This window comes from Paramisgurnus dabryanus, chromosome 16, assembly GCF_030506205.2.
Source record: "Paramisgurnus dabryanus chromosome 16, PD_genome_1.1, whole genome shotgun sequence".
NCBI lineage: Eukaryota > Metazoa > Chordata > Actinopteri > Cypriniformes > Cobitidae > Paramisgurnus > Paramisgurnus dabryanus.
The window spans coordinates 25,115,259-25,127,651 of NC_133352.1; the positions used below are offsets into that span (position 1 = coordinate 25,115,259).

The window sequence follows — 12,393 nt, forward strand, 5'->3', positions numbered from 1 at the left end:
GAACACACATTTCTTCCGAAGGTCTGCATAATTTAAAATTAAAATGCAAAAATGATTAAATAAAAATAGCAGTAGATGGTTGTGAGTAACTGGGCAGTCATGAAAATTGCAATGATGCAAATTTGATGTAGAAGATGCAGACATTGATTAAACAATTGTGTGTGCTGGATTCAAAATTATTTGCTTGGAAATTGCAGTCAATTTATTGACCTATCCTAATTTATCCTGATTACTGACTTATCAGTTTAAGCATAAATAAACATTTACAGTCTGGTATAGTCAAAATATCAGGATGATTGTAGATATATATGCTAATGTTAATATATTTTGTTTGAAATCATAATGACAAGTGAGCCAGACACATCAAGTGTTTTTTGCAAAAGTGGAAATCTATGGGGTATATGTTTTATTGACATCTCCAAACACAAACAAGATATCAGATTTTTTTTCACGGTCAACTGTGTAAACCAAGAATGCACCATTCAGTTCTTAAACTAGTTTATGGTATCCTGGAAAATATTTTTTTAAAAGGTTACTTGTAGATAGCAAATTGTCCCCTTTCCCCCAACATGTGCACATATCAACTTGTGTATATTTCCATTAATATATCCATAAGTGCTAGAATGGCTTTAAAAATAAATAAAAGGAGCAAGAAACCATTAGGTTCAAAGGATGATTTCTTTATTGGACTAATTCAAGTGTCAGCTAGAAAAACAATATAGGCAATTAATAAAAAAACAAAACTTTTGAAATGCTCTCATGTAAACGTATAAAATAACAATTAAAGTAGTAATATTTAGAAAAAAATATAAATAAGATAAATAACATGAAGAACTTTAATATATAAGGTACTTCAAATTCAGTGTTTTGAATATGCGGATATGGTAAAGGCCTGACATCTAATTCTATGGTTGAGGTAAAATCGCATTTACTTTTCTTGTGTGACACTTAACATTGTAAAATGATAACCACTGAATGTTTTTTAAATTGTTTTACAAATGAATGTATAGCATTTTAACTGGTTTTGAATAGTGTCAAACTACAGTAGATTACACCATAAAATATCGTCATAAAATGTCAGCATTTGAAGTTATGTATCACAGTATTATCTTAAAGTGGTATTTCTTAGAATATTGTTTAACAGGGGATAAAAATGACAGCAGGGAATAGGAGTAGCGTTATGTTTTGCTGCAGAACCGCAACCAGAATAGTTGCAACAACGGTGATTGTCCAAGGTAAAGCTTTGTGTATTCAGGATTTAAGTCAGAAAACATGAGGTAAGAGTAAATTACAGTAAAAATTGGTTTTTGGGCTTTTGATATGAAGGTGAAGGTCAGAAATCACCTCTTGGGACCACCGTCTGTTTATCCAAGGACCTTCTTTACTATCCAGAGAAACACATGGGGATGCTGCCGGCGCTTTGTGGAGCTAAGAAATTTTGACTTTGTTTTTTTCCTGGGCATTGATCTGCTCCTCTCGTCTCTCCTCTCTCTCGGGTCGGTCCTCACCTTGACGGGCAATGAGCAGCCGGCAAGTAAGCAAAATACCAAATACTAGGGCATGGGCATAGCGTTTTAGGGGATCTCCGACCAACTGGTGGAAAAAAAGCACGGCCAGCATGACCAGCAGCAGAATAAAGTTGGCCACGTCTTTTGGTCTTCCTGGCACAAGGGTCAGAACCACTCCACATGCCACCTCAAGAGTTCCAATAATTTTGCGTAGAAGTACAGAAGAGATGCCCATCTTTTTAAGTGCCGGAAGGGCCTTGGCATAGCTCTTATACGCTCGTTTCTGTAAAGTGAATAGAAATGCAATTTAGAACCAATTGATGTAATATTGTCAAGCTCTTATATAAGACAGTCTTATATAAGAAGACCAATTTCATTTCCATCACATTTTTATGCACCGCATAACGCACAGATCCAGTAATGCAGTAAAGCAAATTAAATGACGTTTAACCCCCACATTTAGCACTTAAAACCAGGCCTCCTTATCATAACCATAAAAACACATGCATTTATCTGTTCTCTTGCGAACAATGGACCTTTAAACACTTAAAGAATATAATTTTGTTTAAAAAATGTGCAATTCACTTCAAAAGTCTAATTTTTGGCACGATGACATCAGCAGCAGCTGCACCTGCAGATGGGAGAGAATTTGCTGGAAAGCGCCGCCATTGCCTTTTCACAAGATGCTTTAAAAAGGACCGTTTAAGGATTGAAATCACAGAAAAAATAATAGTAATAAAATGTGGTTCTCCACGTGACAGTAAATATGATGCGCGAACATCGCACAGTGTGATGTCACAACTGACCTATTTTTTGTCTAATGAAAATGTTGCGGCAGTGCACATCATTCACTGTCCAGCTGCTTCAATTATGCTTCATTATTTTTCGTAATACGACTAATGATAAGCAATCCAATTCCTTATTACATTTTAGGTCGTAGCTTTGATTTCGTATTAATTTATATTTAACCCAATCAAAATTAAGAATTAAATGTAGGCTATACAGTTAAACACCGTCATTCCAATATAGTATTTATAATATTAAATATAAACGCAGACTTCATACAAATAATAACCAGCTAAATTCGCACCCAGTCCTGAAACAATGCAATTTCCTCCTGCAGATCAATATTCATTTGCTGATGCGGTACTGAAACGACGACCACTTACCATTTCACTATATGCATCTTTGCTTAACCTGGGGGTGAGTTTAATTGTGCCCATGAACACGAAAAAGAGACCCAACGCAAAGGACAGGGCAACAATGGTTATTGTTCTTGGCGAGGCCATCTTCGGTAAAATCTCCTTTCGAATGGCATCCGCTACCCGGCTCCAGCTTTCTTCTCTGTCCTGTTGAAGATGCTGAAAGGGGGAAGGGCTTGAATGAATAGACTCAAATATGGCTGTATGTTATCAAATGGCATGGCAGTTACAGTAACTTCCGGTAGAGTGCGCTGTTGCAGATCATCCGTTTCTCAAACGGAAGGCTGCATCCGTCGGAGGTCGCATTTGCAGGCTACATAAAGACCGTCTTATTTCAGAATATTAACATTATAAAATTTACTGTTATACTTATTTAATCGTAAATTGTTGTAATATGCGAAGGACTTGCGAATGTAATGCTCATTTAACTGAAATAAACCAGCTTTGATGACGTATGCAGCCTGCATATGCGATCCCCCGGAGGATGCATCCTTCCGTTTGAGAAACGGTCATAGTGAGAGGAAGACGACAGGTGTTCTGCGGTGCAGTGCAGACCGAGCGACGTATGACATCACAGTACCGCGAGATCGATGAAAAGCGCTGCAGTTTGTAGCACATATTGCATCTTTCGAATCCTTTCCGCAAAATTGTGATGTCATACGTTAGTCAGGACCACATGAAGTCGGACTTGTGGAAATGATGGGATTGAAGACATGGTAAATAATATTTTATTAGTTTTTGAGGGAATATCAGGGAACATATTTTTTGTTCGAACAATGAAATAATTCCCGTCATGCATTTCTTTCTATTTATCAAACAATCACGTCTAGAAACTGTATAAATTGGTTAAAAAGAAACTGGTCGTTTATAAAATGTATAAAAAATCCCAAAAAAGTCAGGTTAGGCCATAAACATTATCTTAACAAAAGTCTTTACCATGAAAAATCAGTATGTTAATTTATCTAAAATGTCATAAACTGTCTGTCATATGCAATAGACATCATCTGAAAATCCTAAACAGATGCCAAAACTCTGACACTTACAATGTGTGAGCTTCTTACTGTTTTACAAAATTATTGATGACCATTACACAACAGTACATCTAGCTGATAAATAAGCTGAGCTCGTCAAAATTTACAATAAATAGTTTACAATGTTTGAAGGTCATCCATTTCCACCAGATCTTCATTCTGCCATCTCCTGTCATGATATTGCTGTGTGTGATCTTTATTCTCACTGCCCCGCAACCATCTTTTGTTCCTGTCGGGCTTTGAGAGCTTGAATTGCTTTTCTGTAAAGATCTATTAGGGAACAGGCAAATAAAAGGCTTTGATTAATCTAATTTCTATAGGCCAGGCACTGTTCAAAATCATTCATTTTGAGAACGCCGCTGATGCTCACCGAAAGTGGTTGAAAGATCAACTGGCTGCGTATAAGCAGCTGGAACTTCCTCTGTGTTTATCTTGTTCTTTCGATTCCCTTTAATCGCCTTCTTTTTCCTTTTTCTTTGCATTTTTCCTGTGAATAAATCGATTTAGATGTAATAGGCTGCAGTACTTAAAGGGCCAGTTCACCCAAAAATGAAATTCTGTCATCATTTACTCATCATCATGTTTTTACAAACCTGTATAAGTTTTTTGTTCTGTTGAACACAGGAAAATATTTGTAATAAGGCAGTAAACAGAAGCACCATTGACTTCCATATATTCTTTTATTTCTATAACGGAAGTCAGTGGTGCTTCTGATCTGTTTGGTTACAAACATTCCTCAAAATATCTTCCTTCATGTTCATCAGAAAAAAAAATGTATACAGGTTTGTAACAACATGAGACATGAATTTTCATTTTTTGTGGTGAACTATACCTTTAAATGTTTTCAGCGACACAAAAGTTTTAAAATTCAGTACCTCTAGGGGTTTGAGGGACTTCATTGTTGGGGGATTCTGGGGAAACCAAAGTCTCTTCTTTCACTTTGGCTTTGCGTTTCAGTTTCCCATGTTTCCCGGGCAACAATGCACTGCTGGTTTTATCCTTCTGGCTGTTTTGGTCTTGTTCTGCTTCATTTGCTTCTGTCTCATCAACTTCCTCTTCATTCACAACTTCTCTGCTTGCGCTGCCCTTTTCAGTCTTAACCTTTACCTTCTTCTTCTTTTTCCTTAATTTCTGTTTAAAAGAGTTTTCCTACAATAACATCATGCTTAGTAAATTAAGGCATGCAGTGACAGTAAAACTGTACAGATATGATGAAATTTAAGTGATGTGAACGTGGTTAAAGATCTTATACCTGATTCAGAATATTTCTGATTGGTTGCAGGGTCCCATTTTTTGTTACTTTTTCTGTGTGCTGTTCTTGACGAATATCTATTTTGCTTGCCCGTTTTCTAAAGAAGGAAATAAATGATAGTACATAACATAGATACGACGTAATGTATCAGAGAATAGCAGAAATCATTTTAAGTAATAGTTATATCATCTGTAAAGAGAAATCTGCTCCTCACTTCTCCCCTTTAGATTTATTCCAGTTCTTCTCTGTTTTCCCTCTCCGATCTTTTTCCTCTGGGTCTAATGGTCGCCTCCCATCCCTCATCACGCGGGTGCACAGGTCTGCATAGTCCAGGCATACAGCTCGCAGTAGCCATCTAAGACCTCGCAAGGTCTTTCTATCTGACCAGCGACGTAGATCCATTAGGGCCGAACATGGTTCCTGCACATTGGGACATACAATATTTCATTTTTCTCAAAATAAAACTGTTAAAATCTGAAATTACAAGCAGATAATATGTGCATCTCATCAGTTTCCATCTTCAGCAGATGTTTTGCATATGTTTAAATACATCAGAGTGTTTTTTGGATGGCTGTACTCACAATGTGGCATAGGGACCGGCTCTGGTTGACCAGCTTCTCAAGGGAGAGAATTTCAATGAGTTCATTTCCCAGCAGAGCATTCATTTTGTCCTGCTTATTTGCCAGCCTGTTATGAGATATGGAGATGGTAATATGCTGGATGGCAAAGTGCAAATACAGAAGAGTTCTTGGTTGGTTAGACAGAAATAAGATTTAGCAAAGCTATCTTTACTTTGGAAATACAGAATTTTTATATTAATAGATTTAAAAGCTACTTTGGAACAGGTTGTATATGCTGACACTAGGCATGCATTACACATTTATAAAATTTTTGATAATATTTGAATGAATTTTTGTTCTTTCTCACACTAAGAGAGGTTTTCCAGCCACTCTTGGATGTTTCAGTAGGTCGACCAAACTTTCTCTGACATCCTTCATTCGCTGCCTGTCACTGGAGTCGATCACAAAAATGATGCCGTGAGCTTCACCATAACGCTCTCTCCAGGTTCCTCGAACCTCAGGAGCTCCGCCCATTTCCAGTATGTCAACCAAGTAGTTTTCCACCCTTAGCTCAGTGCGAACACATTCGTGAGTGGGACTTATTTCTCCAGGAGGCACTGGACAAAGTTAAGTTAAGGGACATCAAAAACTGCATGTATTGCATGGCGTTTTACATCTGCACATCTTTAATGCATACAATTGCCAAATTACCTCCCAACATCCCTCTGACACAAGATGTTTTCCCAGCTTTGTCCAAGCCAATTACTAGCACTGTAACCTTTCTGAAACAAGAAAACCAACTGTATAATTACATACAAAAGTATCTAATGGCATATTTGTTAAAAAACGCAGGCAAAACTTTGCCTTACGGACTGATACCTTAGCGGTTGCTGAAGTTTGGAGACCCAACTGCAGCAATTGCTCATAAGATTAAACATGTTGAGTTGGGGAGGAGAGCACCAAGTTGAGCACCATCGCCTCTTTAACTTGTACCTAAGAGCAGACAACAGTCATGTGACCTCGTGACCTCATGACCTCAGGATACATGTAAACCTCATGTGTTGTGTCTTGTCCAGTCCAAGCATTAACCTCTTAGGAATTAAGGACACATTAGTGATCTTGATATTATTTATATTACAACCTCAAGTGCTTGAGGTACCCTAAAAGAAATAAGGTACTAAACAGTGTGTACATAAATAAGAAATCAGTTATGAGAAACTGTATACACATTATACACTATAACAATGGTTATGCATTGTATACAATGGGGTATACAATTTGATAGATACATTTAAAAATGACAATTTGAACACAATTTATTTTGAGCCTAGCCTTATCTGTGCGGATACATCTGAACGATTTGTGCCAACTAGAAAAACAATCATCAAACATTTATCATCTTAAATGTCAAGATAACCTAGTTATGCTCCAGTAACAGTTGTTTGACTAGACTAGTGTATACACACCGTAGTCTTATTACACTTATAGGTGTCTAGGAAATGATCTCATTGCTTAGCATATCACTGTACACCTGTTCAGCCCTGTAAGCCTTTAAATAATAGTCCAAGTCGATTACTGTGCTGTTCTCATTCTAAACACATGACCTATTTTACCCATGTAGCATGTATAATGACCTATTAATTAAAACTCTGTATTGTGTGTTAGAAACTTTAAAACAAGTTCGAACTTTGAATTTGAAGCAGGATTATTGCTACATTTAAACTGAAACCTTATACAAAACTTTAGTAGTATTTGCTAAGATTTATTGACTATTTTAAATAAATAATTATGTGAAAGTTCTGGGTAAAATATCCATAATGTGGTCTAAGCCCCCTCCATGTACCAAACCACTATATCATAATTATTGTGACAAGCTTAAATTATTGATATTTTACCCAGAAATTTTCACAGAATTACTCTTAGCAAATGGTCTTACATCTCCCTGCATAATCTCATATTCTCACACAATATAGCCTAAATGTTTACTTACAGTAGTATGTCAGTATCCATGCCTGTGTTGTTTGTTTTTCCAGAGACATTTTGCACAGGGCAGCTTAATAAACTAAGTAATTAGGCTCTACTTATTCCTCTAATCCTGTCACCTCATGTGGGAGGAGCTTGGAAGGAAACGTCATCACTGTCTTACAACCTTACAGAGTATATTTAAGCCTTTGATTACGTGTGTAGATGGCATCATTGTGTGACATCACACACATTGTTGACTATTAGCAATGTCAGCTAGCATAATTCCAAATATATCTGAAATTTTACCCACCGGAGTCATTTTCAGCACAAAGCCTCACAAATCACACCAAAGATTTTCCTATGATAAAATAACCCTCTGTGAATTAATGCATCTACAACAAAGCATCACTGGAAGTAAATAAAACACGGTGGAGTTTGAAACTTAATCTACTTTTAAAATTATGTCTATATTGCATGATCCCAAATCAAAGGGCATTTTAAGCACGTTTAACAAACTGGTAAATCTTACTCTGACTAGTTAAAAGTGCTGTGTGTAGATTTTAGCGGCCTCTAGCGGTGAGACTGTGAATTGCAATCAACACCTCACTCCACATCTCAGCTTTCCCTTTCGAAACACATAGCCTGCGTCCCAATTTGCTTACTTAGTCCTATGCCCTGAAAGTATGTACTGTTTTTGTTATGGGAAAGTATAGATATTTGAGTGCTTTTAAAGGGACACTCCACTTTTCAGCTCCCCTTGAGTTAAACATTTGATTCTTACAGTTTTGAAATCCATTCAGCTGATCTCCGGGTCTGGCACTGCCATTTTTAGCATAGCTTAGCATAATCCATTGAATCTGATTAGACCATTAGCATTGGGCCTAAAAAATAAGAGTTTTGATATTTTTCCTGTTTAACCCTTACGAAAATTAACCATGGTTTTATTGTGGTAAAAGTGTAGTAACCATGGTTTTTTGGTGTATTGATTACTATCAGCAAAACCATGGTTTTACTACACTAACTATGGTTTAACTATGGTTTTTGAAAACCATGATTGTCAAAACCATGGTTATTTTGTAGTTACTATGGTTTTACTACAGTAACCATGGTTTTTTGGTTTTAACTGTAGTAAAACCATGGTTAATTTTCGTAAGGGAAAACTTGACTCTTCTGTAGTTACATTGTGTACTAAGAGTGACAGAAAATTAAAGTTGTGATTTTCTAGGCAGATACGGCTAGGAACTATACTCTCATTCTGGCGTAATAATCAAGGACTTTGCTGCCGTAACATGGCTGCAGTAGGTGCAATGATATTACCCAGCAGCCAAAAATAGTCCCCTTAGTATCTTTTAATAGATTTTCGGGCACTACGTAATATAATTGCGCCTACTGCAGGCATGTTACGGCAGCAAAGTCCTTGATTATTACGCCAGAATAAGAGTATAGTTCCTAGCCATATCGCAACCTTTATTTTTCCATCCGTCTTAGTACACGATGTAACTACAGAAGAGTCAAGTTTTAAATAGGAAAAATATAGAAACTCTTTGGATATTTTTTAGGCGCGACGCTAATGGACTAATCAGATTCTATGGATTATGCTAAGCTATGCTAAAAGTGGTACCGCCAGACCCAGAGATCAATTGAATATATCCCAAAACGGTAAGAATCAAATGTTTAACTGTAGGGGAGCTGGAAAATGGGCATATTTTATTTTTAAAGTGGAGTGTCCCTTTGAAGAGACATAATATATACTAAATCTAATTTTGTACTGATATATGGAAATTGGGATGCAGGTATAAAGAAGCTACGCTAGCCACCACAAGACAAACATGTCGTCGTCTTAGACAACATAAGAGCCGAAATGCACTCTGTCAAGCATTTTGTCAGTTTAGGCCCTAGGGCTGCTGTAGAAACTTGGCTTCGCAAAATGTCGATAATCTTTTTATAAACATGAAAGCAATGTTTTCTGGTAGAGAGCTCACTGAGGTGAAACTGATAAGCTATGGCATTTTTGTGGTATACTTTTCACCACTGGAGGTCTTCAAAGCCCAATTTAAGTTATATTTAGCTATTTTGCATTTGATATCAAGAGTTAGTTAAAAGTCACAAGTACTTTCATCCATCAACATCTATGAATCTAGTTTCTTTTACTTGGAACCGGACGTGAGACACAACTCATAACAAAAATAAAGCAACATCCTCTTTTCTCTTCTCTACTTTGATCCGATTAAGTCATTACAGGCGTAACCAATCGAGTGCTTACTTATCTGCTGACTACACACTCATGCCAACACAACCCCCTGTCAGGTGGCCATGACACAAATGGAAACAGCTCGGTGACAACATTGCCCAATCCTTACAGTGGCTTATTTAATACATGACATACCAGCAACACATGCTGCAAACAACTGTACAGACCACGATATCTAAGATAGCATTTTATGAGCTCATGTGTTAGCTGAAAGCTGTTATACTGTAAGCATGATGAGTCATTGTAGGCCTTTACTGAACATGCTGTCAGTTAAATAGACTGAGTAGTGTGGGAGTCTGTGGGGGTGGGTACAACAACTGCAGAGGAAAAACAACAGCACCAGTGTCTCTTTTCATGTATTAACTTCTTACACCCTGAAGCTATTTTGGGGATTTTCGCCTGGATTTGGCCTACCCAATTTCAAAAGCATCCCATACCCACATGCAGAGGTTTACATACAAAAGTTTGGTATCATTTTACAGGTAACCCTTTGAAATTACATAAAACACTGTTAAAAGTGCTCAACATGGTTGTATGTGATATCAGTCCTCTAATAAACACAAAAATAAATAGGCGCTTTTTGATGTTTTTTTCTAAAGTTTTTATTTGAAAGTATATAACTCTGGCCCTGGGTATCTCAGGTCCCTGCAGATAGTTTTGTTTGATTCCAGAAATTGTCAGCTTACAGAGGAAAAAGGAATTTTTTCTCTATCATAATATATGCAAAAGTTATTTTACTCCAACTGAAGGGAGGAATAATACCCTTTTTGTATACAATTTCTGCCTAAGAACATTTGAAGTGCTCCCATAACCACATACAGTGGAATAAATGCAATTTCTTTATATCATTTTAAAGAAAACCCTTTGAAGTTACATAAAAAGCTGCTGTTTGTGACAAATTTTGTTATTTATGTTGTTCTTCATATGATGAAACACCAAATTTTCTTTTTTATGTTGTAAACACTGTTTTTGATAGTGTATAACTCTGGTTCTGTGTGCTCTAGCAGACTGCAGACAGTTCTGGTTGTTACCAGCAGCAGACAGTAAACACCCAAAAAAAGAATGAACTCTTTAGCATGTCGCATTCAAAAGTTATTCTCATTTTACTAAAGGGTGTGAAAATAAATTTTTCATATAAATATTAATTTTTTGTTTTGCACATATAATAAATAGCAAGGGATTAATTATGCAAACAATCAAAGAAAATGCTGTGAATGGACTCATTGTTTAGAGTAGGACCTAAAATAAAAGATGGTGTATCATTTGTGGCTATCTGTGCTATCTGAGGCAGTTCACACTCAAGTTTCACATATGTTTACAAAAGACCATTTTTTACCTTATTATTCATTCGATGATTGTTGGATATGTGTTGATATTAGAACAAAAATAACGCTGTAGCCTTATTCCTGAGAGTGAGAGCTTTCATTTGATATAAGACTTGCCCATGTTTGTCATTTTTGAAAAATATGAAATATGTAAATATTAAATGATATAATAAAATATTGGGGGGGGTGATAGTGTAAATTAAGTGTAAATAACTTTCTTACAGTAAAAGATATGTCAAAGTGATGCATATCTGCAGAAAGTAGAGACTCCAAGCTTTCAAACAGTATCTCATATGTGTTACTGGGGTCCATGACGGAGCATCAAAGATTAAAATAATATTTTATATTAAGTCAAAATACGAAATTCTGGACCCGGGACAGGGTCCTCAGGGTTGAAGAGGTTAAAAACAACCAAGCTACAATTAAACTCTGTACTGAAGTCTAGTTAAAAACATTCTTACATGCAAGTGTTTTCAGACAGCAATTTGCTGTTGTTTTACTATATGGATTAACATAGTGTTGAATGATTCATTGGGTGAAATAATAGACTAGTAAAACGGTGATATTCAGTTAAGCGCAGTTATTTCACAGCTGTTTACATTGTAGTATACAAATGTAAAACCAGGCAGTTGACACGTCTTCCTATTAGCAACTGAATAAGAAATGAAGATTGTTTACAGGGCCGGTTCCTGGGGTTGTGGGGCCCTAGGCAAGATCATAAAGATGTGCCCCAATGGTAGCACTGTGACGATTACTCAGATCTTATTGTAATCAGTGTTGGGGGTAACGCATTACAAGTAACGTGCATTACGTAATATTACTTTTCTGAAGTAACGAGTAAAGTAACCTATTACTTTATAAATGTACACACATTTGAGTTACTTTTTTAAAAATGTAATGTGAATTACTTTTCAGTTTAATTAATTTAATTAAAAAATTATAATAATGTACTGAATTAAACTGAATGTAGTCATGTAGAATTACGCACTCTCTGCATGCACGCCTAAGCAGGAACAGTTTGAGTCAGAAACGAAGATCACAGGCCAGAGCTTGAAATTTTTGCAATAGATATGCAATTTCTGAATGCATATATATTTCAGTCAAAAAACACCTACAAAGCCTGAAAGAGATCAAGCCTCAGCCAAGTAAGAAAAAGCAACGCAAAAGTAACTTGAGGATTACTTTCCATGAAAAGTAACTAAGTAACGCAATTAGTTACTTTTTGGGAAGCAACTTAATATTGTAATGCGTTACTTTTAAAAGTAACTGTACCCAACACTGATTGTAATATAAAATCTT

General features: G+C 36.3%; 2 protein-coding genes across 3 annotated transcripts; both read right to left on the reverse strand.

Annotated features, from left to right (window-relative positions):
• Positions 1 to 659: 659 nt before the first annotated feature.
• Positions 660 to 2,911, reverse strand: tmem35 (transmembrane protein 35). Its single transcript, XM_065270423.2, has 2 exons — positions 2,678 to 2,911; positions 660 to 1,791 (listed from the first exon to the last, which is right to left on the reverse strand). The coding sequence occupies exons 1-2, from the start codon at positions 2,795 to 2,797 to the stop codon at positions 1,429 to 1,431; spliced, it is 483 nt and encodes a 160-aa protein (XP_065126495.1). The 5' UTR covers positions 2,798 to 2,911; the 3' UTR covers positions 660 to 1,428.
• A 498-nt stretch (positions 2,912 to 3,409) lies between these two features.
• arl13a (ADP-ribosylation factor-like 13A) lies at positions 3,410 to 6,542 on the reverse strand. Of its 2 annotated transcripts, none has more exons than XM_065270444.1 (9): positions 6,433 to 6,542; positions 6,265 to 6,335; positions 5,921 to 6,170; positions 5,575 to 5,680; positions 5,208 to 5,413; positions 4,994 to 5,090; positions 4,617 to 4,890; positions 4,112 to 4,228; positions 3,410 to 4,011 (listed from the first exon to the last, which is right to left on the reverse strand). In XM_065270444.1, exons 1-9 carry the CDS (start codon positions 6,489 to 6,491, stop codon positions 3,944 to 3,946), a joined length of 1,248 nt encoding a protein of 415 aa, XP_065126516.1. In that variant the 5' UTR covers positions 6,492 to 6,542; the 3' UTR covers positions 3,410 to 3,943. The 2 variants fall into 2 exon arrangements, with proteins under 2 accessions (XP_065126516.1, XP_065126506.1); XM_065270434.2 differs by having other exon boundaries at positions 4,617 to 4,872; positions 6,433 to 6,540.
• Positions 6,543 to 12,393: the final 5,851 nt, after the last annotated feature.